Consider the following 23,083-nt stretch of genomic DNA (forward strand, 5'->3'; position numbering starts at 1 on the left):
GGCTTAGTCATGCTTGCCACATGACCTGGAAGTTGTATGCCGGCTCCCTTGGCCAATAAAGCGAGATGAGCGCCGCAACCCCAGAGTCGTCCGCAACTGAACCTAATGGTCAGGGGTCCCTTTACCTTTACCTTTACCTTTATTCAAACGGCCAAGTTTCTCTTACCATGTTATTTCTGTGTATCTTATGGCAGGCGCTTCTGAGCGTTTTATAGGGAGAAGCAGGTATACTTTGAACAAACAAATCCTAATGAAACAATTCCTGTCTGTGGGACATGACTTACTGCACTGGACTGTTCCAAGGATTAATGAGGAGATGAAAAACTGCACGCTGTTGTTTTTGTGGCCAGGATCCAAAAAAACCAAAACAAAACAAAAAAACCAGCACGGCTACTTTCATGTTCTCAAGGCAGGCTCTGCACTTGTGTTTCACAAACTTCAGCCCCTTTCTGTGTTGCATGGCAAACAACTTCTGCATCTTGAAAACGGCTGTAAAAGAAGCTCAACATGTGGTGGTGGGAATGGTTTGTGGGATTGGGTTGCCTGTTCTTCCAAAGGCCAAGAAATAATGATAAAAATCCCACTGGGTGTGTGCAAATTCCTGGGTGTGCACTTTGGATCCCGGCCTTTAACCCGCAGAGCAACTTTTTAAACCCAGAAAACACCCATGAATTTCCAGTTGCACCTGAGCTCGGGGACCATGCTCGATGCAGGCTATAATAACTTGAGTGCTTGTGGTACCTTTTAATGCCTAGCAAATGTGTTGTTGCGCAAGCTTCTTCATCCCACAAGACAGAGGTATTTGTCTATAAGGCAGCCCGGGGCTCTCATTTATGTTTGCTGCTTCAGATGAGCACAACTGCTGTTCTTGAAGAGATCACAGTACAGTACAGTCTTTGCAGGCGTGAATGTCAGTTTTTCTTAGTGTTTTTTTTTCCCTGTGGAAGCTGGTGTTTTTATGAATTGATTTGTTAGATTTTTGGTCATTTTCTATGTGTTTGAATTGTTGTTGTTGTTGTTTTTAGTCGTGTCCGCCTCTTGGTGACCCCATGGACCAGAGCACGCCAGGCACTCCTGTCTTCCACTACCTCTCACAGTTTGGTCAAACTCATGTTGGTAGCTTCGAGAACACTGTCCAACCATCTCGTCTTCTGTCGTCCCCTTCTCCTTGTGCCCTCCATCTTTCCCAACATCAGGGTCTTTCCCAGGGAGTCTTCTCTTCTCATGAGGTGGCCAAAGTATTGGAGCCTCAGCTTCAGGATCTGTCCTTCCAGTGAGCACTCAGGGCTGATTTCTTTGAGAATGGATAGGTTTGATCTTTTTGCAGTCCATGGGACTCTCAAGAGTCTCCTCCAGCGCCATAATTCAAAAGCATCAATTCTTCACCGATCAGCCTTCTTTATGGTCCAGCTCTCACTTCCACTACACCATAACAAAACAGGTTGAAACAGAGAAGACAGTGGACACACCAGAAGAGTGCTTCATAAGTAGTGGGATTGCTGCGTAGTTCAGAGATTCTGGACCCAAACTTTTGATACTCTCTCCGTTATCACCTCACAAGTATTATTCTCAGGCCCAGCCCTGGCGCTCCTATCCTTGGAGTACCAACTTGAACCCCCCCCCCATTCTTTTATTTTATGGTGGTATGGTCTGGGGAGAGTTCTGAGGGCAAAATAGTGGGAATTGGAGGCCCGAGCCTCCACTTCTATATTTGATAGACACAGTTCCTTGGTCATGCCAAGGAGCTAACAGAAATCTGTTTGGTTATGATGATATAATCCGTTCTCTGTTATTTTCTTTAAAGATCCATCTGAGAGTACCATAGCCTCACCTAACAAGGAAGGCTGGTTGCAGCAGCCATGTCTCATTCTAAAATATATGTACGATTGCAAGCTGCTTCTGTCTAGTGAGTTGAGTTTGCAGTTCATTGGGGAGCAGCGAACTGTGAATGGCGCCAGGTATTTGGAAAGGGTAGGTCTGAAACACCTCAGAGTTCCGGTTTCCCTAGGCTGGAAGCGTTCCCTCATGGCAATAGCCTATAGAAATCCAAAGGTCAAGCAAGCCCACCGCTGATTAGTGTAACATAAACTGAAGTCACTGGAAGGAAAAGGAGTGAGGAAATGAGCTGAAAAAGGAAGAAGAAGTTTCTTGGATTTGGACGTGCCACCGATTTGAAAAGGCTTGTATGCTGAAGGCCCAACCTAGCAGTGTTACATGGGTCCGTCTCAAGGTACCTCGGCCCAAAAATGTTGAGTGTTTGCTCAAGGGGAGGTCAAGCCGCTGTCAAGTGCCTCTCAGCAGTTAATTGTTTCAGTTGCTGTGTAGAGTCAAAGTCCTGCTCAATTCTGGGGTGTGGATGGAAAGTGTGCTGTTAGCAATCTTGGACTTGATCCTTGGAGTCGGGTTCGTTTAAGGGAAATTGCGTGAGCTAGCCCTACAGAGCACCGCCCAGCAAGGGCTGAATCGTACATGCATGTGCAATGCTCTATGACGTGCAGCTGAATCCGTAAAAATGCCTCCATTGAAGTGTTGGGCACGTTTGGACATTACGCTGAACTAGACTCTAGACCAGGCACCCCCAAACTTGGCCCTCCAGATGTTTTGGGACTACAGTTCCCATCATTCCTGACCACTGGTCCCGTTAGCTAGGGATGATGGGAGTTGTAGTCCCAAAATAACTGGAGGGCCGAGTTTGGGGATGCCTGCTCTAGGCTCTTCCCCAAGGCCACATCCCTCCCTGGGCCTTGCTTCTTGACTGTTTTTGCATGGCTGGACTATGGTCTTGAACTCTGAAAATGCCTCTTGCATTCCTGATGGAGGACAAGGAGGCACACATGGGTAGAAACTAGCTTACTATGCAAAGATAAAATTTACATTCATTGCTGCATCTATTTCTCCCTGTGGCTGAGAAAGGATCCATTTCCCCCTGTGGCTGAGAAAGGAACGCAACCCTTGACCCAAAAAAGGTCACACACTCATGGTGCTAAACCATGGTTTCTAGTGAACTTGTTTGAAACACACCATAGTTCACATTACAGTGGTACCTCGGTTTAAGAACAGTCCAGTTTAAGAACGATTTGGTTTACAAACTCCGGAAAGCCACAAATAGTGCCTTGGTTTGAGTACTTTACCTCTGTTTAAGAACGGAAGCCGAACAGTGGAAGGGCACTGGCGGCAGGAGGCCTCATTAGGGAAAGCGCGCCTTTGTTTAAGAACGGTTTTGGTTTAAGAGCGGACTTCCGGAATGGATTAAGTTCTTAAACCGAGGTACCTCTGTATGTCGTACTCGTGTGTCAGTTGGAGTGAGTTGATATGACAGACTGCAGCGAAGTAACAAGTAATTTATGGGTAGCTTGATACTGCTGCTTTAATTACGGGTTGATTGAAATAATGGTTCAATGTAGGGGTAGTCAATATGATGTGCTCCAGATGTTTCCCCAATATGATGTGCTCCAGATGGAAGTCCCATCCACTCCAGCTCTAGCCATGATGGTGATGATGGGACTTGTATTCCAGCAACACCTGGAAGTCACCACATGGGCTGCCTCTGAGTTGTAACACAGCGTAGAAACCGGGCCTTTTGGGCTGATGCCAGTTCATGGGAAGAAAGCTCTGTCTACAGTGGCATGATAGAGGTCCGATGAGACATGCCATCCTTTGGTATCGCTGTTGCTGAGCGGTTGGCTGTGAATGTAAAACATTTCACCAGAGAGGCTGCCATGCCAGAGGAATCCTCTCGGGAAAGTAGTGGCACGTTGCCGTCAAAGCTCAGAAGCATATTTTCCGACACGCTTCTTGCTTGCAATATGCCAATGCCTTTATATGAACTCATTTACTGAAGCAAAGTTCAGGGTGTGCGTCCTCCCTGCCTATGCGCACACAAAGCCTGGGTCATAGTCTCTTGTCAGTGGCTGCTTACGACGAAGATGACTGATTCCCTTATTTGATTGGAAAAATGTGATTCATAAACCGCTTGTTCAAAACTGATACTGCAGATTTGCTAGTACTGTATATGAAATGTGACTGAATTAGGTGTTCACTGGAACCTTTTCAGACTCCCACCTGCCTGCCTGCGTCTTTCCTGTTGTCAGGCAGTTTGAGCTGGTCTGAAACTGGTATTGTGATCTGAACTCCATGCCAGTTTCGGACAATTTACCAATATATTGCCCAGCTCTAGTCATGAGCAAACTAGATCTGCACCTGGTCCAGAACACAGTGGCCAGGCTATCAAGAATGATCTTCTATTGGGAGCATGTGACTCCCCTGTCAAATTGAACCAAACTGGGAAAGAAAATGAAAGGCAAATGAGATCTTAAAAACCCTTCACGGTATGGGACCTGGATAGCTGAAGGAAGGACCATGTTCTCTTCCTAAAAAAATCTACCCCCCTACTCAGAATACAAGAATAGGGGCGATGTCAGTATCCCCAGAAATATGCCTAGTTGTGAACAGGTAGATGACCTCTTTAAGGCCTTCTTCTGAGTGGTTAGAATTTATTTTTTCAGGGAAGCTTTTGGGTCGTGAATGGTTGCCCTCTCACAGGATTACAACTTACCAGACAGCTGTGATGCGATTATTCTTAATGACTATTGTACTTTTAAATCCTTTTTTTCTTTTTGCACTACTGCTGTATGTGTGTGTTTCAAGATTTCCTCAATATACTGTTCATTGCCTTGAGCTCAAGCTGAAATCTAAAACTCCATAGCTAAAGTCCGATGCGCCACATCAAAGAACTTTGGAAATCTTGACTCCTTTGCCTTGCATCAGCTGCACATTTTTAAATCTTACGGTCACCAGGATGTGTCTATTTTTAGTGCGGTAGGCCAACGGAGACTGAAAATACTTTTTTTAAAAAAGTAGTAGTATGCAAAGCTTTTGTGGATCGGCAAATTTCTGTTTGGTTTGTTTACAGTGGAAGAAAGTTGAAATCATGACAACAACAACAACAACAACAACAACAACAACAACAACAACAAACTTTATTTGCGTAGCCTACAGGCCATTGCATCAAAAAGACACATATTACAGATAATGGTAAAAAGCCCTATATAAACCAATAAAATGAGCTGAATCAGAATTCAGCACAGAAATCATGGCAGCAATAAGCCAGATATTAGTGTGCACGAACCAGGATTGTACATAGTGAAAAATGGAAATTGTTAAATCAGCCTTTGCCAACCTGCTGCTCTCACAGATGCTGTGGACTACAACTTCATCTGTGCCTGCCCAGCCATTGTAGTCCAAAACATCTGGAGAAGACCATTTTGGTGGAAGGCTGAGTTAGATGATCCACAGGTTGTATTTCAGGTCTTGAAAGAGCGAGAGTGGGCCAGCAGAGGATCACTTTTTCAATTTTCTTTTATTGAGCGACTTCAAATGTACAGAAGAAGAGAAATAGCGTGACTCCTGTTTATAAACCTTCCTGTCTCCCGCCTCCAGCCCACTTCTTTATTTTAGGAACAGTTCTGGCTTGCACCCCTAACTTGAGGGGAGAAGTCAACCCCCAAACGGCACAACGTGGCTCATTATTATTCCGTTGGCTTGCAAGCTGACACACGACGGAAATCCAGAGCACTGAGCAAATATGTGAGGGAGCATTCACTGACGAGGACAACAAATGCTCTGTCGAAAAGGCCTTTTTGCCTTCACATTTTTTGGCAGGACGTGCTCTGTTCTGCGACAGCCTGGGTTTTCCCCCTTTGACTGGCTGACGTCTCTTGCAAACAACCGGCAAACAGTCACTGTCTTTATCAGGGTAGCAGAGGGGTTTGGGGAGGCTGCTTTTGTCTAGTTTTCACTGCCAGAGACCCTGTTTTTATACTGACCTGTCAAAGGCATTATTACAGGTGGGAAGTCATAAGAGTTGTGTTTGAGACAGGGGGTGGGGAACGACACATTATGTGGGATGACTGCAAGCCTCAGGTTTCCCACCCTGCATTAAAATATAGCCTCTTTCCGATTCATCTTAAGGGATTTCAGAGTGGTGATAGAAAAGTGTCCCCATCCTTTTTTAAAAAAAATTTATTAAAGATTTTCAAAGGTAGTACAATGTCTCTCTCAAGCTTTTCCATACAACATTTTTATAAGTTAGTGTTGGTGAGACATTAGGAGAGAAAGGGGGGGGGAAGGGGGGAAGAAGTGGGTGGGACGGGGAGGTAGGTGGGGTGGGGTGACTGTGTTTCTTTTTTACTTGATATGAGTAGGGTTTGGTGTCAGCATTGTTTATGTAGGTTTTCTGTTGTTTGCTTGTGCTCGTTTGGCGGTGAGAGAGGTCGGAGTTGGCTTGGGATGTGGTTGTTCGTTTGTGGTTGGCTGTGGTGATCTTCGGTTTCCTGAGTGAGTGGGGTTGGTGGGTATTTTGGGTCAGGTTAGCCATATTGATTTATATGCTGTAAATCCATCTACTCTCAGCATCCAGAAACATCATAACCAGACACTGGGAAGACCTGTCAGGAGTAAACATGGACCAATGGTACCAAGCTGTATGGGAAACAGCCCTACTAGAAAAACTAACCAGTAAACTGAAACTGACACGGGGACAAACTGAAGAAGACACCTTCACCCCAGTATGGTTCCCCTTCATCACATACACAGCCCAACAAGACAATGACAAAAATTTCCCCATCCTTTTGAAGCAATAGATAGATAGATAGATATAGAGTTATCTTTGTTTGTAAGAATGCTCAAGCTTGCCGGCTCAGGCACTGGTTTTTGCTGAGATGGTAAGCTGGACCATAGAGCTGCCTTCTGCAAACTGACGTCCTCCTAGTTTTGGACTATAACTCACATCCGTCCACAGGAAAAAAGGCTTTGCACATAGTTTCTGTCTCTTCTGCACTGTTAAAGGACTGTTGGTCTAAGCCAGTGGGTTTTGTAAAAAAAAAAAAAGTTTACAGAGTCTCCCCGCCCAGCTCTTTCTCTCTCTCTGATTTATTGCTGCTTCTGCCCTACCTGCGCCATGCATGTAATGCATTCTAACAGTACCCCTTTGAACAACCATGCCTTCCATCAAAGAATCTTGGGAGCTGTAGTTTGTTAAGGGTGCTAAAGGAGTTGTTAGGGGGCTTCTATGCCCCTCACAGAACTACAGTTCCCAGAGGGTTTCCTGGGGAGCAGGATTGCTAAAGCACTTGGGAAATAGGGGTCTCCAAATAACCCTCAGCACCCTTTAAAAAAACTACAGTTCCCAGGATTCTTTGGGGGGAAACAGTGATTGCTAACATGGTATAATAGTGTTACTTCACTACTACTACTTCAAAATATATTTATGCACATTTGTTTCCCCCCCCCCCTAGCAGTTGAGAGGAGTGGGGTGTTTGTGAAAAGGAGAAAATACCCCAGCCGGTTTAAAATCAGGGTTGTAAAGGGGGAGGCTACCTGAGGTAAAACAGAATAGGATGGGTGGCAGTAAAGACTTCAGAGTCCCCTTATCTGTTCCTCTAATCCAGGCACCCCCAAACTCGGCCCTCTAGATGTTTTGAGACTACAATTCCCATCATCTCTGACCACTGGTCTGACTCCTGTTAGCTAGGGATGATGGGAGTTGTAGTCCCAAAGCATCTGAGAGGGCCGAGTTTGGGGATGCCTGCTCTAATCTAATCGTTGGGCCCCATTGGATATGCCCGGCAATATTAACATACAAAACACTTCTTTATTCATATTTTAAAGCCATATTAATTCTTCCAGGCTTCGCTAAGCATAATCGCTTTACCAGCTGGCGTGTTTACAATCTTAGCTGTGGAAAAAGAAAAGCAGGGGTGGAAAAAGGGAGATGTCCCACGGTGGCATGAATGAAATTGGCTGTATTGGGCACGGCAACTGTTGGGTGCTCCGTACATCATCATAATCATAAATAAATAAATAATGAATAAAATATTTTAAGATTAGGGGTTCAAATATTTTATAAATCATTTCTAAAAAATATGTATGGTATATCAGATTATTCTAATTTCTGTGAGGACAAGGAAGTCCTAGGTTACAAATTGAACTCTCCAATGCAAGAACAAGATACATTTCTTCCTTTAGGAGGTGCTGTCACCAGAAAGGAAAAAGGTTTCAGTTTTGTTTTTGCATGTGTGTGGTATGCATTGGTTCTGTTCCTCTTCACTAGGCCTCAAAGCACTGCAAGAAAATATAGAGCAACAAAAAGGGCCTGAAAGTATATACTTAATTACAGCTCAGAAAATGATTCTGATTAAATTTCATGCCCATTCATTGAAACTTAGTCCCACTTCCTTCTTCAGTTCTTTTTATGAGAATGTTTTTTTTAAATACTGTGGAGAGGAAATGAATAATTGTTACTTCTGGATTTTTAAAAATTGTTTTGTGGAGGTTTTTTCCTTGTTCCACATAAACTAGTAAACAGTTCAGGAGATTGTTGCTCCATTTGTTACAAATACAAATAAATATTATTTTTAAAGTAAATTCTGTTTGTAATACCGGGTAATTGTTTGGATACACTATATTTTTAATACGCTAGTTGTGATAATTTTATGCCCATTAAAATTGTCCATAGTTATATTTTATGTTTCAAAAGTAACAGATTGACTTTCAATATGGAAAAGAAAAATGAAGTGCTGATGTAGCACTTTTTTCAATTTATCCGAAAATTCCCATTTCCCCCAGAAAAAAAAACAACAGAAAAAACCTGGTTTTTATCCGAGCTTCAAAATTTCGGGAAATTTTACATCTCTATACTTGGGCCAGCAAGGAGGCCAGGGGAGAATTAGTTGTGGGGTCCCGGAGCGGGTAATCTTCATAAAAAGGGGAGGGGGGAAGAGAAGGGAAATAAAAGATCAGGTTGAGTTACAAATTAAAGGCCAGGTGGAATAGCTCTGTTTTACAGGCCCAACAGAAGGAGGTTAAATCCTGTAGGTCTCATGGGACAGAGCATTCCACCAGGTCGGAGCCATCACTGAAAAGGCCCTGGCCCTGGTGGAAGATAGTCTGACTTCCTTAGGGCCTGGAACCTTTAAGCTATGGTTATTGATGGACATGTCAGCAGGGCGCACTTGTTCCTTCAGCATATTTTCGAATATTGGTCTAGTTTCCTAGCTGTTGATTGTTCCGGTAACTTCAAGTCCCAAGTTTTATTTCCTACCTAGCAGGGCTATATTGTTGGTGGTGGCGCCCGCCCTGTGAAACGCCCTCCCATCAGATGTCAAGGAAATAAACAACTATCTGACTTTAAGAAGATGTCTGAAGGCAGCCCTGTTTAGGGAAGTTTTTAATGTTTGATGTTTTATTGTGCTTTTAATATTCTGTTGGGAGCTGCCCAGATTGACTTGGGAAACCCAGCCAGATGGGTGGGGTATAAATAAATGGTTACGTTTATGATTATAATTACGTATTTGAGAGGGGGGAGACCCCGAGATTCAAAGCACAAACACCTCATACTGGTTGGCAGTCTTGTCCTCCTTTATTTATAAAGTACATTTCTCCCCACTCTCTTCTATACTGTGAAAGTGTGCCAGAACAACAGCTAAGTGGAGAACTCAAATGTTTTGTACAATACAACTGCCGAAGCTGCAAACTGAAGGGAAGGGGGTCTTATCCCTTGCCCCTCAGATTATTTTCCCACCAAAGAATCACCGCCTCACGTTGTTTCCTGTTGCCTCTGTTCTCTTTCTTACCAAGCCTTTAAACTTTTTTTTTTTTAAAGAGCTATTTCTCTTGCTTTGTTTTTAGTTCGTTTTTTATTAGACAACTTGAGTACCCCATGAAAGAAAAGCAGGACGAATGAATAAACCTGCAAGCAGTCTTGTATGTGGTATTGCTCAGGAATGATAACACCACTCTCCAAAACCCGGTGAAGTTTTCAAAAGTTCAGACTGCCATTTTGATTCATCCACTTCTATCAAAATTGTAGAATTGGAAGGGACCACGAGGGTCGTCTCGTGCAGCCCCCTGCAATGCAGGAATCCTTTGCCCAATGTGGGGCTCAAACCCACGACCCTGAGACTTGAGAGTCCTATGCTCTACCATCTGAGTTGATGTGGGAAAGCGATTCTCCGAAAGCAGGATGTTTTCAAAAACCACTGCTTTAAAAGCGATCGTTACCGAGGGGTGTGTTTTCTCATAGTGCCTTCATCTCGCTCAGTATTTTGTGTAACAAATGGGTTTGGTGTTTTACAACCGTGATAACATTTCCTTTTATAAAAACCCTCCCTATGCCATATGTTTCTGACTCGACACATCAAGCTGTGTGTGGGTTGACGCATAATCCCCAAAGCAGAGGGTGTTTCCATGCAATTGCTGGTTATAATGCTTGGGCTTTTATAGGAGAAGCACTCAGCGTCATATTTATTTCTTTCATAAAATTTATATACCGCTCGATTGTAGGAAAAAAACCCTCAGTGCAGTTTAGTTGTGGTTTATGTTATGTATTGAAGTTCTGACTCTGGTCACCAGGGGTGTTGTGTATGTTGTTTTCACTCAGGTCCACGTCAGTTAATTTAGGCGGGAAACCCTGGGCTGTTGTTGTTACAACGTTGTCAGCCGGCTGCCTATAAAAGCAGGCCGGCTGAGCTGTTTGTGTTCAGTTCCAGCTTACTATAAAGAATATCTTGGAGAAATATCTGTGTCGTCTGCTATGTCCACCCACTACTTAATAGTTTAATGTAGTAGATTGCATTCAGAATGGTCACAGGACCAGTGGTGGGTTGTTGTTGTTTTGTGTGTGTGTAGGGCCTTTTCAGATGTACTGTTTGTTGAACTACAGCTGCTGCTTTCTTTCCAGGTTTTCCTGCGTGCTTCCACATAGAATCCTAGAATTGTAGAGTTGGAAGGTACACCGAGGGTCATCTAGTCCAGCCCCGCTTCAATGTAGGAATCTTAGCTGAAGCATCCATGACGGATAGCTATCCGACCTCTGCTTGAAGACTTCCAAAGATCATTCCATCACTATTCAGGAATAGTGCAGACATGAAAACACTTTCTCTTCTCTCACAAAAAAGTCCAGCAATTGTGAAAGATTCAGAATAGTTCTGAAACTTTATATTTATTGTATGTGCAAGGAAATGTGTGTCGTTTCCCATATTCTGTGTGGCATTTGGGGTATATAGTTTGAGCAACTTTCATTTCATGAGCCATTTTTGGCAGGAGGTTTATTTATGAGTCAACAGTGTGATGCAGCAGCTGAAAAAGCCAATGCAATTCTGGGCTGCATCAATAGGAGTATAGCATCTAGATCAAGGGAAGTAATAGTACCACTATATTCTGCTCTGGTCAGAACTCACCTGGAATACTGTGTCCAGTTCTTGGCACCACAGTTCAAGAAGGATACTGACAAGCTGGAACGTGTCCAGAGGAGGGCAACCAAAATGGTCAAAGGCCTGGAAACGATGCCTTATGAGGAACAGCTTAGGGAACTGGGTATGTTTAGCCTGGAGAAGAGAAGATTGAGGGGTGATATGATAGCCATGTTCAAATATATAAAAGGATGTCATATAGAAGAAGGAGAAAGGTTGTTTTCTGCTGCTCCAGAGAAGCGGACACAGAGCAATAGATTCAAACTACAAGAAAGAAGATTCCACCTAAACATTAGGAAGAACTTCCTGACAGTAAGAGCTGTTTGACAGTGGAATTTGCTGCCAAGGAGTGTGGTGGAGTCTACTTCTTTGGAGGTCTTTAAGCGGAGGCTTGACAGCCATCTGTCAGGAATGCTTTGATGGTGTTTCCTGCTTGGCAGGGGGTTGGACTGTATGGCCCTTGTGGTCTCTTCCAACTCTATGATTCTATGATTTATTTATTAAATTTGTGTCCCGTCCTTCATCTGAAGATCTCAGGGCAGTTCACAGCATAAAAGTACAAAAGTTATACCTAGCTCAGACCAAAGCAGTTAAATCAAGAAGTTCGTGATATCTATTCTCCTCCATGAACAGGGTGAATATATGGAGTGTGACTACAACCACAGTTCTCAATCTAAACACATCCTGTCATTAGTGTGGATGGGGGAAAGTGTGATATCTTTCCCCAAAATGGTGACATTTGACTTGTGGGGAGAACAGTCTAGTCCAGTTTGCTTCCAAAACCATTGGAACAAACAGCAGCTGTAGCACTACATCTGAAATTGGGATATATTTAAATAGGAATCTTAAGAAGGCCTGATCTGTAGATGTATTTAAAACTCATTATGAAGGGGAACTTGGGGGATATAAACCAGGACTGCAGCTTCCAGACATCCAGTTTAAAAACACACCCACACACCCCTGCAACAACTGTGTTTCGTGGCTCCGATGTTTGGCCTGTCAGCTCGCTATTTAGTTGCTGAATTTTGGAACTGGGTGCAGCCATTTCCAGACTATACATAGCAGTGTTATTAAAACACTTGTTTTGTTCTGTTTAATGAGGTCATTTCATCCTGCACCCATGGCTAGTTCCCCTCTGCGCCTGCTTCTTGCTGGGTGCGGCCTGTCATTTATTTCTCCCCCCTCCACATGCGTTGACGTGCCTCCTTACCCCCTCTGATAAACTCAGAAGCAACAAAAAAGGGGGACATTTCCATTCCAAGAGTGAATGCCCATTTCACTGAACTGCTTCCAGACTTTAAAGATATTGCAGTGGCGTTTCTGTTTACCCTGACCTCTCATGTTGAGGCCAAAGCTTAAAATCTTCATGTGCATTTATTTACTTAAGATATTTCTAGCCTCCTCTCTTTGTTACGAAAAGGAACCCCAGAGAAGGTTACAAATGCAGTGATAAAGCTATCAGGTAATGAAACCATAAAACGTGTGTAGCAGTTACAACTGATAACCCTAACAACAAACTTAAGAGGCACATTCGCCCTAAGATCTGAGTAAATAAGGAGGTCTTTTTATGTGGTGCGGAAAAGTCTCCTTAGACTTGGCATCAACCATATTAGTGGAGTAGGAGAGCTGAAAATAATGCCAATATATTTCACACCTAGCAACCCATGAGCCCCTTTGGTTTCAGATAGTACATGGGTAGACATGTCTAAAACACCCAGGGCAGAAATTTTCATGGCTCTCCAGTGGCTATGGTGACGCATTTACCAGAAGTAATGTATTTTGCATTAACTACGGAAAGGTGTACAGTCGTACCTCGGAAGTCGAACAGAATCCATTCCGGTTCGACTTCCAAAACATTCAGAAACCAAGGTGCAGCTTCCGATTGGCTGCAAAAAACTTATGTAGCCAATTGGAAGCCGCAGAAGCCGAGTTCCAAAGAACATTTGCAAACAGGAACACTCATTTCCGGGTTTGCGGCGTTTGGGAGCCAAAACACCTGAGTACCAAGGTGTTTGGGATCCAAGGTATGATTGCACTTGATTCTGACCAAGATTGCTTGCAGGCATGTGGTTGTTGTTGTTGTTTAATCGTTTAGTCGTGTCCAACTCTTCGTGACCCTATGGACCAGAGCATGCCAGGCACCCCTATCTTCCAATGCCTCCCGCAGTTTGCCCAAACTCATGCCAGTCGCTTCGAGAACACTGTCCAACCATCTCTTCCTCTGTCGTCCCCTTCTCCTTGTGCCCTCAGTCTTTCCCAACATCAGGGTCTTTTCCAGGGTCTTCTCTTCTCATGAGGTAGCCGAAGTATTGGAGCCTCAGCTTCAGGATCTGTCCTTCCAGTGAGCACTCAGGCCTGATTTCCTTCAAAATGGATAGATTTGATTTTCTTGCAGTCCATGGGACTCTAAAGAGTCTCCTCTAGCACCATAATTCATTCAAAAGTATCAATTCTTCGGCGGTCAGCTTTCTTTATGGTCCAGCTCTCACTTCCATACATCACTACTAGGAAAACCATAGCTTTAACTATACGGACCTTTGTCGGCAAGGTGATTCTCTGCTTTTTAAGATCCTGTTTAGGTTTGTCATTGCTTTTCTCCCAAGAAGCAGGCTTCTTTTAATTTTGTGACTGCTGTCACCATCTGCAGTGATCATGGAACCCAAGAAAGTGAAATCTCTCACTGCCTCCATTTCTTCCCCTTCTATTTGCCAGGAGGTGATGGGACCAGTGGCCATGATCTTAGTTTTTTTGATGTTGAGCTTCAGACCATATTTTGTGCTCTCCTCTTTCACCCTCATTAAAAGGTTTTTTAATTCCTCCCCACTTTCTGCCATCAGGGTTGTGTCATCAGCATATCTGAGGTTGTTGATATTTCTTCCGGCAATCTTAATTCCGGTTTGGGATTCATCTAGTCCAGCCTTTCGCATGAAGAATTCTGCATATAAGTTAAATAAGCAGGGAGACAATATACAGCCTTGTCGTACTCCTTTCCCAATTTTGAACCAATCAGTTATTCCATATCCAGTTCTAACAGTAGTTTCTTGTCCCACATAGAGATTTCTCAGGAGACAGGTGAGGTGATGAGGCACTCCCATTTCTTTAAGAACTTGCCATAGTTTGCTGTGGTCGACACAGTCAAATGCTTTTGTGCAGTCAATGAAGCAGAAGTAGATGTTTTTTTTTTCTGGAAGTGTCAGTGATTCCTGGATGAAATAGATTATCTTCATCATTTTCAGTATGGCTACTCACCTGGTTTGTGCCTTGGTCTGCTAGGGCGGGCTCTCACAGGAACTGGGTAGGTGAAATGTCCGTGTTGCTTCTTCTGGATCTCTCAGTTTTGAGGAAAGTGCAATGGGTTTTAGCTGCACAGTGGAACTACTGTAGCCTCGCCTCTCCCTGCATGCTCCTTGTCTGCCCTGTGTATTTGTTCCGGAGGATTGGGGAAAACCCCAGAATAGATTTAGGAGTTGCACAGGGAGAGGAGAAAGCAGAGAAGTTCCCCGTGTAGCTAAACCCCCTTGTGCTAGCAGAACTGTTTAGTTGGATACCTCTCGAGAAGAAGAATTAAAGGTAATGGTACTTGCCAAAAACCTCTACTCTTCACACTTGTGCAGCAGAAGCTCTGCTGTCTCCTCTCATATGTGCAGCTGTCGAACGAGAATGATTCATTGCTTCAGTAGACGTTTTCTGCATATCTAGGAATAAGAAGCATCCAGTGAGTCTGCGGGACATTCGCCGAGAGTGCATTTAACTCCACGTGTTTTGTAATAAGGAACACACATTACGTAAAATATTAGAGGCAGCGCAGCAGTTCAATATGTCAAGAAGACTGCCAGATGAGCTTCTGTTTTGAATAATTGCAATTCAGTTTTCAGTGGGTTCTCCAGGATTTGTAAAAGCATGGATGCAGAGAACAGCATTTATATCAATAGAAAACAATGGGACGAATTTGTATATGGGAGAAAGCCCCAACCCGCTAAGAAGTTCTCCTGTCAATTAATGAGAAAATAAGTTGCATTTGATATTTTTAAGTGAATTTAATTGAGGGCAAAAAAATGTAAGCTCACACACCAAATAGGATTGAATAATCTGTTTTTAACAACAACAGCAGCAGCAGCAGCAACAACAACAGTAATATATTTTTATTTATACCCAGCCCATCTGGCTGGGTTTCCCCAACTACTGGGCAGCTTCCAGCAAAATATTAAAATACAATAATTAATCAAATATTAAAAGCTTCCCTAAACAGGGATGCCTTCAGATAGTTGTTTATTTCTTTGGTGAGAGGGCATTCCACAGGGCAGGTGCCACTACCAAGAAGGCCCTCTGCCTGGTTCCCTGTAACTTTGCTTCTTGCAGTGAGGGAACTGCCAGAAGGCCCTTGGAGCTGGACCTCAGTGTCCGGGTTGAACGATGGGGGCGGAGACGCTCCTTCAGGTATACTGGGCCGAGGCCGTTTAGTGCTTTAAAGGTCAGCACCAACACTTTGAATTGCGCTCGGAAACGTACTGGGAGCCAATGTAGGTCTTTCAGGACTGGTGTTATGTGGTCTTGGCAGCCACTCCTAGTCACCAGTCTAGCTGCCGTGTTCTGGATTAGTTGTAGTTTCCGGGTCACCTTCAAAGGTAGCCCCACGTGGAGTGCATTGCAGTAGTCCAAGCGGGAGATAACCAGAGCATGCACCACTCTGGCAAGACAGTTCGCAGGCAGGTAGGGCCTCAGCCTACTTACCAGATGGAGCTGGTAGACAGCTGCTCTGGACACAGAATTGACCTGCACCTTCATGGATAGCTGTGAGTCCAAAATGACTCCCAGGCTGCGCACCTGGTCCTTCAGGGGCACAGTTCCCCACCCGCCCCTTGTCCCCCCCCCAAAAAACAGTACTTCTGTCTTGTCAGGATTCAACCTCAATCTGTTAGCTGCCATCCATCCTCCATATTGTACCTGTTTCCTATCTGTCTGTGGTGGTGTGTGTGTGTTTTCTGTTTTTATTTTCTTAAATGTTTACATCCAACCAGGTTATAATGTGATCCTTCTTGTCTGCCCTGAGTGTCTTCAGATTCATCCTATAATTGGATTTGCCGTTTTTAGACCTGCATTGGAGTGGTCCATAGTAATTTTAGGGCTCGCCATGCATTCCAATCCTTTTGCTTTGATGGGTCCCCCAAGCAGATAGAGTCTAGCCTATAAAGTATCAGATTCACCAGATGCATTTTATTTTCAGCAACTTTGGCAACACCTTGAATCATGTAATCAAGTATACCAGGATACAGTTGTGTGTGTGTGTGTGTGTGTGTGTGTGTGTGTGTGTTCCAAATATGTATTTCTCTGCAATGTACACTCTGATCATTTTCGATCTTTTTCTTTTACAGATCTATCCATAGCAGTACAAAAGTTTTCCCAGTCACTTCAAGATTTTCAGTTTGAGTGCATTGGAGATGCTGAGACGGATGATGAAATTAGTATCGGTGAGTGTTCTGCGCTGCTTCTGCTCTCCTTACTAAGATTTTAATCCTATGCAAAGTAGAATTTGTTAGAATTACAATACCAGTGTTCTCTTGGCACTTCTGTTCAGAAGCCAGGAATAGGCAGGGTGATTGGGTTTTCAGTCTTCCTAATGCAAAATATTATAATTGCAACATTGCAAGATTGCATAGGTCGCGCAAGACAATAATTATAAGGATTCTTATTGGAATACTTTTAGGATTGGATCTTGGCTGGGAGAGCCAGCTACAGAATTTGACTGCCCTTTCCAGCATGGGTGCCACCTGCTCTCCTATCGGCCCTCTGTATAAATATGCTATCTACATGAATTGCAGTTTTGGACTGGCTTCAAATTTATAGCGTCACGCTATGTTTCTCCCATTCTTGGCTAATGTCAACAATCACTTAATCCTTTTTATAGCTGCTGTTCTGCTTCGCTGTTTCTAAATCAGTTGGACAATGTATGCAGAAGCTACGGAATGTGTTCTTTCATATGGACAGGATCACCCACTGTTCAAATCTGGGATCACCAGATTTTATGCTGTGGATATTCCAAGGATTTGTGTGAGTTCAAGCTTTTCCAAGGCTGCAGTGGCGTCAGATTCATGGCTCATCCTGTTAGCTTGACTTTTAATCAACGAGATATTGAAATGTAGCCTGAAACTTTTGGGGGTGTAAAAAATATGTGTTTACATGTGGTTAATCTGAGAGAGAGAGAGAGATGCTACAGCTGAAGAAAGGTTGATCATTTTGAATGGGAATAGGGAACCCCACCTGTGGGGAGAGATGGCTAGAGAGGGATGGCAGAATGTGAAGAAATGAAAACCATGTTAAAAATCCATATATTTTTGGCAGTTATCTGTTGGGTGGTATGATATGGCCATATTAATCCTTCCGAGATGGACATTAGATTGAAAATGCAATACATCACTCCCCCTATTGCTAATGACTGCAATTCCTTCATCTTCCAAAATGACACATGCAATCTTTCAGCCGCAGATGATAGATGGCGAAGAGGCAAGCATCTTAGCTGTTGAAGATGCATTATCATGAAGTGAGCTTTCATCTCTGAAACTGGATGAGAAATATAAATTGGCAGGGAATGGGTGACATTTAGATCAATTCTATGTCAAGTGCCTGGTGGGTTTTAAAAAAAAAATTCAGTGGAACTAAAATGAGAGTGTGTTCACTTAGACTGTGCTACGAAGTTCAGGTCCTGCTTTTGGGATTCCCATAGACATCTGGGAACAGGATTAATAGTAGTAGTAGTAGTAGTTATTGTTGTTGTTGTTATTTTGTATGCTGCCGTCTGACTGTGTATTTGGGCCATTAACTCTTTCTTTTGTTTGTTTGTCAGATAAAAAGTATAGCTGGCAATATTTGTTGGGGGGGGGGGACAGGGGACGGACGGACGGACCCAAACCACTTCACATTCCACAGTTGGGTAATACCTTTTATTAGGACCAACCAAAATGCCACAGGAGTTTGGCAAAGCTTTTGAGTTCTCTGGAACTCTTGATCAGGCAAGATGTTCCACAAAGGCATGAGGAATGAGCGGGATGAGGAAAAGAGGAGGGGAAATGCAGTAAAAAGTTAGGCAGCCATGAAGTTCATTTTGTAGATTCAGTTCCAAGATGGCGACCTCTCGGGTCATGCAGCCAGGATTCTGGTACGAAGAAGCAGTGCCTGCTCCCCGTATGTGACAAACGAAAGGCTGACTTTGTAACCCAGTTCTGCCCCAACCTTAAATGAAAAACAAAATTTCTGCAGTTCGCAGAGCTACTTGGCTTCAACTGACTCTCTTAGCTTAGGGTCACATTCAGACCATACATTTCAAGCTCTTTAAAAGCCACCACTCCCCTCAAAGAATACCGGGAACTGTAGTTTGTGGAGGGTTCTGAGAATTAGACCCCTCACAGAACTGCAGGTCCCAGATTCTTTGGGTAAAGCCATGACTGTTGAAAGTGTTTAAGTGTTTGGTATGGTTTACTTCCGCTCCCTGCCTAACACGCGTGTTTTGCAGAAGTTCTCCAGGCTCACTTATTCCTTCTGTCTCCCATCTGTAAAGCCTCATTTGCACGGGCTCATTTATCACTGCTCTTTGGGGGAAAGGAACAGCATCCTGTGGGAAGCATTCTCAAGACAGGGACATTCTCAGATTTTCCTCTTTCCTGGAAGGCAACATACAAAGCCTTCTTTGCAATGTCTCTTCCCTCACCCCCACTCTTCTTAAGGGTTAACTTCACAAGGTTCCCCAATAAATGCACTTGTATCATGCAGATCGAAGAGTTGAGCAAAATTTGGGTGTGAGTGGATCATAGTAGTTCGCTGGAATCAAGATTCATAAATCATAAGTCAAGTAAGAATTGAATCTGCAAGTTCCGGTCTTGACAGTAGAACTTTTTTCTTCTTCTTTGGGGAAGGGCTGCAACTCAGGGTCAGACGTTGCATGCAGAACGCCACTCCCTGGTGCAACTCCCAGAATCTCCACGTAGGATTGGGAGAGACCCCAGTCCAAAACGCTAGAGAACCACTGCCTCTCAGTATAGATAAAAAAAACCAAGCTTGATGGACTAATGACATAGCATAAGGCAGCTTCCGATGTTCAAATAGAAGCGAGGTCTCTCTTATCACAAAAGGGCAAGCGACTTAGGTGGCACTAATGTGTGCAAATATTTGCCAGTATGTAAACTCACAGCTATTTAAGCCCTATAGCCTCCTTAACGGCTCCTGTCTTTGTCCTTTGTGCTTGCACAAATATTCCTCAAGGTTACTACCCGGAGGAAATATCTTGTTCCTCTCTCCTCTCTTTTCCCCGCCACTCTCTAAGAGCGAAGGTAGGTGTACTTTTAGTGCATGGCGGAAGTGGCTTCAATAGCTTGTTGGGTTTTGAGCACCTTTAAGTACGGTATGTTGGCGCTAATAGATTTAAAAACCTCTCCACTTGGGTAATGTGCATTTTTGTCTTTCCGTAATGCGTCCTTGACGTGTGCTAATGACTCTTGCCTTGCCTAGATGGAGGGCAGAGTGGAGCCATTGCCCATGTGGGTGGGAAAAAGGATCCCTCAACCCTCACTTAAAAGTCGAGGAAAGACTCATTGATGAAAACAAAACAAAATGGTAACAAACTATTTTTGAAGTTTGTGTCTGGAGTGCGGAAGTAGAGGGTGGATTTGAAGAGCATTACAGCTGCAGTGGTGCCAATTTTGATAGCCACAAGAGGACTGCAGTGGAAGGTAGATGGGGTTAGCTGAGTAGGAATGGGTTTAAAGGTAAAGGTACCCCTGACTGTTAGGGACCCGGGTGGCGCTGTGGGTTAAACCACTGAGTCTAGGGCTTGCTGATCAGAAGGTCGGCGGTTCGAATCCCCGCAATGGGGTGAGCTCCTGTTGCTCGTTCCCAGCTCCTGCCCACCTAGCAGTTCAAAAGCATGTCAAAGTGCAAGTAGATAAATAGGTACCGCTCCAGCGGGAAGGTGAACGGCGTTTCCATGCACTGTTCTGGTTCGCCAGAAGCGGCTTTGTCATGCTGGCCACATGACCCAGAAGCTGTACGCCGGCTCCCTCAGCCAGTAACGCAAGATGAGCGCTGCAACCCCAGAGTCGGACACGACTGGACCTAATGGTCAAGGGTCCCTTTACCCCTGACTGTTAGGTCCAGTCGCGGACGACTCTGGGGTTGCGGTGCTCATCTTGCTCTATAGGCCAAGGGAGCCGGCGTTTGTCCGCAGATAGCTTCCAGGTCATGTGGCCAGCATGACTAAGCCACTTCTGGTGAACCAGAGCAGCGCACGGAAACGCTGTTTACCTTCCTGCTGGAGCGATACCTATTTATCTATTTGCACTTTAATGTGCTTTCGAACTGCTAGGTGGGCAGGAGCTGGGACCGAGCAACGAGAGCTCACCCGTGCGGGGATTCGAACTGCCAACTTTCTGATCGGCAAGCCCTAGGCTCAGTGGTTTAGGAGATCATTAGTTCACCCCAGACCAGATCATTGTGAAATGATTTCCACCAATCCTCAGGCACTTGTGTTTATTAATCCTGGGTGAACTACGTGCTTCAAGGGCTTGAAAACCTACCACAATACTTACCTAGTGCTCTTAGCCCAGTAAGGCTGCGACAAAGCCATTTCAAAGAGTTCCCAGATGTTCTCACCTCCGAAAAGTAATACCAAAAGCCTTAAGCTGTAAATTACAAGGTGTTGAATAGCTTACCTAAGAAACCCACAGCCACATATGGTTCACAGGGCCGGGAGAATGTGTCTTCCTGGTTGGGCTGCATAATGAAGCAGCATTCCTCCTCTGTGATGTGGTGGAGAAAATTAGTAAGGGATCACTGAGCGTTAGCGGTCACAGAATCAGATTGTTTTTGATCTGCCGTCATCAGCAGAAGCGTAGATTGCTGGCTCATGATTAACTGTGGTCGATGACTCCTTGGCCTCGGGGTTTGTTTGTGTTGTCCTCTAGCGCTACATGGGTTTCGCTGAATGTTAATAGATAACGTAATTCGTTTTGTGAACCCAATAGGTCATGCACTGGTAGCTTCCCACCCCCTCAGGTGTGCATGGGAAATGCATGGGGGGGGGGGGGGAAGGACCTCTTGCTTTTCCAAAGTCACATAATGGCTCCCTCCTCTCCATCCCTCCCCTGACAAGCTGAAGACCTTGAAGTGCGTTCATGCTTTCTTTCAATTTATGGTGGAAGACCATGTGGCTTAACTGGAAGGGTAGAAACATTTTGGCGGAGAGTTTGTCGGACAGGCATTGTGGGGGGGTGCACATGAGTGACCCCAAAACATTCAGGTCTAGGAGCATGGGGCCCTTACTCTTGCCCCTGTTATCTGATTTGAGTGAAACACTTGAAATAAAGGTGTCCTTATCAATATTTTGTACGTAACAATATTTGACCGAATTCAGCTGAGTAGTTAACTGCTGCTTGGGACTGATCTATTGACCAGACTCCCAAACCTTCATTTCTTGCCAACTTTCCAGCTAGTAAGTTTGCTTAGTGTGAAGAACTTTGGCTGTGGGAAAATATGTTGAAAATTCTTCAGCCCCCCCCCCCCCGGAGTTCAAGAATATTTTGGGCAGGTGTTTTCGAAAGCAAGAAGCTATTTAACGAGACACAAGTTTTGCTTTGTTTTTCAAAACCCTTCCACTGCTTTTTATTGCTTCACCCACACGCAGCCACCCACATGTAAAGATTATACAGCTGCAGTTATTGAGATGTCAGGTGTGTTTTCTCCTCATTTAAAAATGTGCATATGCCTCACGGACTCCAAGTGGATAGCAGAAATTGTTTCTCCATTCTGTAGAGTGTGTGCTTTTCGTGCTAAGAGGTATGGGTTTTGTTTTCAGACTAATATTAGCATACATACCAGAAAGTGGGGTGGGGGGGCGGAGATGGCTTGAGCATTGAATGGACATGGACTGGAGAGTGTTGGGCTCAAAGCTTGGCTGCTCAACCTTGAAGCTTGCTGGGTGGTCTTGCACAAACCACTCGTTTCTGTCTAACCCGCATCTGAGTTGTGATGAGGATACAGGTGGATGACATGCTGAACTCTTGTGTTGGAAAGGAAAGGGAAAGGCCAGTGCCAGCTTCAGATTTTCATAGAAACATGGAATCATAGTGTTGGAAGGGACCCTAAAGATGATCATAGTCCGACCCGCTGCAATGCAGGAATCTTTTGCCCAACATGGGGCTCGAACCCACAACCCTGAGGTTAAGAGTCTCATGCTCTACCAACTGAGTTAAAGGCATTTTTGAAGGGTCCTCAGGCATGTCAGCTTCCGTGAACCACACTCGCCTCTGCAGAGACTCACCACCATGATCACCATTGCGTTCTTCTCATTACTGTCTCTTGCTTCTTTCCCAGCCGTTGAGCAATCCGTACGTGGCATCTTAATTGAACTTTCTTCGCCTACTGCTCTACCATTGGCTGGGCCAGAACAAGAGGCAATTGCTGAAGAGGAGGAGAAGGTCCGGGGAGCTTTGTCAGTTTGGGTGTGGCCGCTTGACAAGATGCTCAAGTGTGCTGTGCATTGACACATGTGAAAAACCATGTGAAAACCCAACCAATTGGTTCTGTTGTGCTGGAGGACACCATAACTTAGTGGAACAGCAGCTGCTGTACATGCAGAAGGCTCTAGGTCTAAGAATGTCTTCTATTTGAAACCTTGGAGAGCTGCTGCCAGTCAGTGTAGACAATACTGAACTAAATTGATGATGATAATGATGATGGTGTAATCATCATCATCTGCATATGACACCTATCTTAGTGGGTTGCCCCAGCCACTCTGGGCGACTTCCAGCAAAATATTAGAAACACAAGAAAACATCAAACATTAAAAA

General features: G+C 44.3%; 1 protein-coding gene across 1 annotated transcript in view; it reads left to right on the plus strand.

Annotated features, from left to right (window-relative positions):
- The window catches only part of ARHGAP42 (Rho GTPase activating protein 42), a 145,913-nt gene that overhangs the window by 22,743 nt on the left and 100,087 nt on the right, over positions 1-23,083 (plus strand). The window contains exon 2 of the mRNA XM_033146164.1: positions 16,622-16,717. Coding sequence (XP_033002055.1) covers positions 16,622-16,717 — 96 coding nt within the window. The remainder of the gene's footprint in view (positions 1-16,621; positions 16,718-23,083) is intronic.

The sequence above is a fragment of the Lacerta agilis genome, chromosome 4 (genome assembly GCF_009819535.1).
Source record: "Lacerta agilis isolate rLacAgi1 chromosome 4, rLacAgi1.pri, whole genome shotgun sequence".
Classification (NCBI taxonomy): Eukaryota; Metazoa; Chordata; class Lepidosauria; order Squamata; family Lacertidae; genus Lacerta; species Lacerta agilis.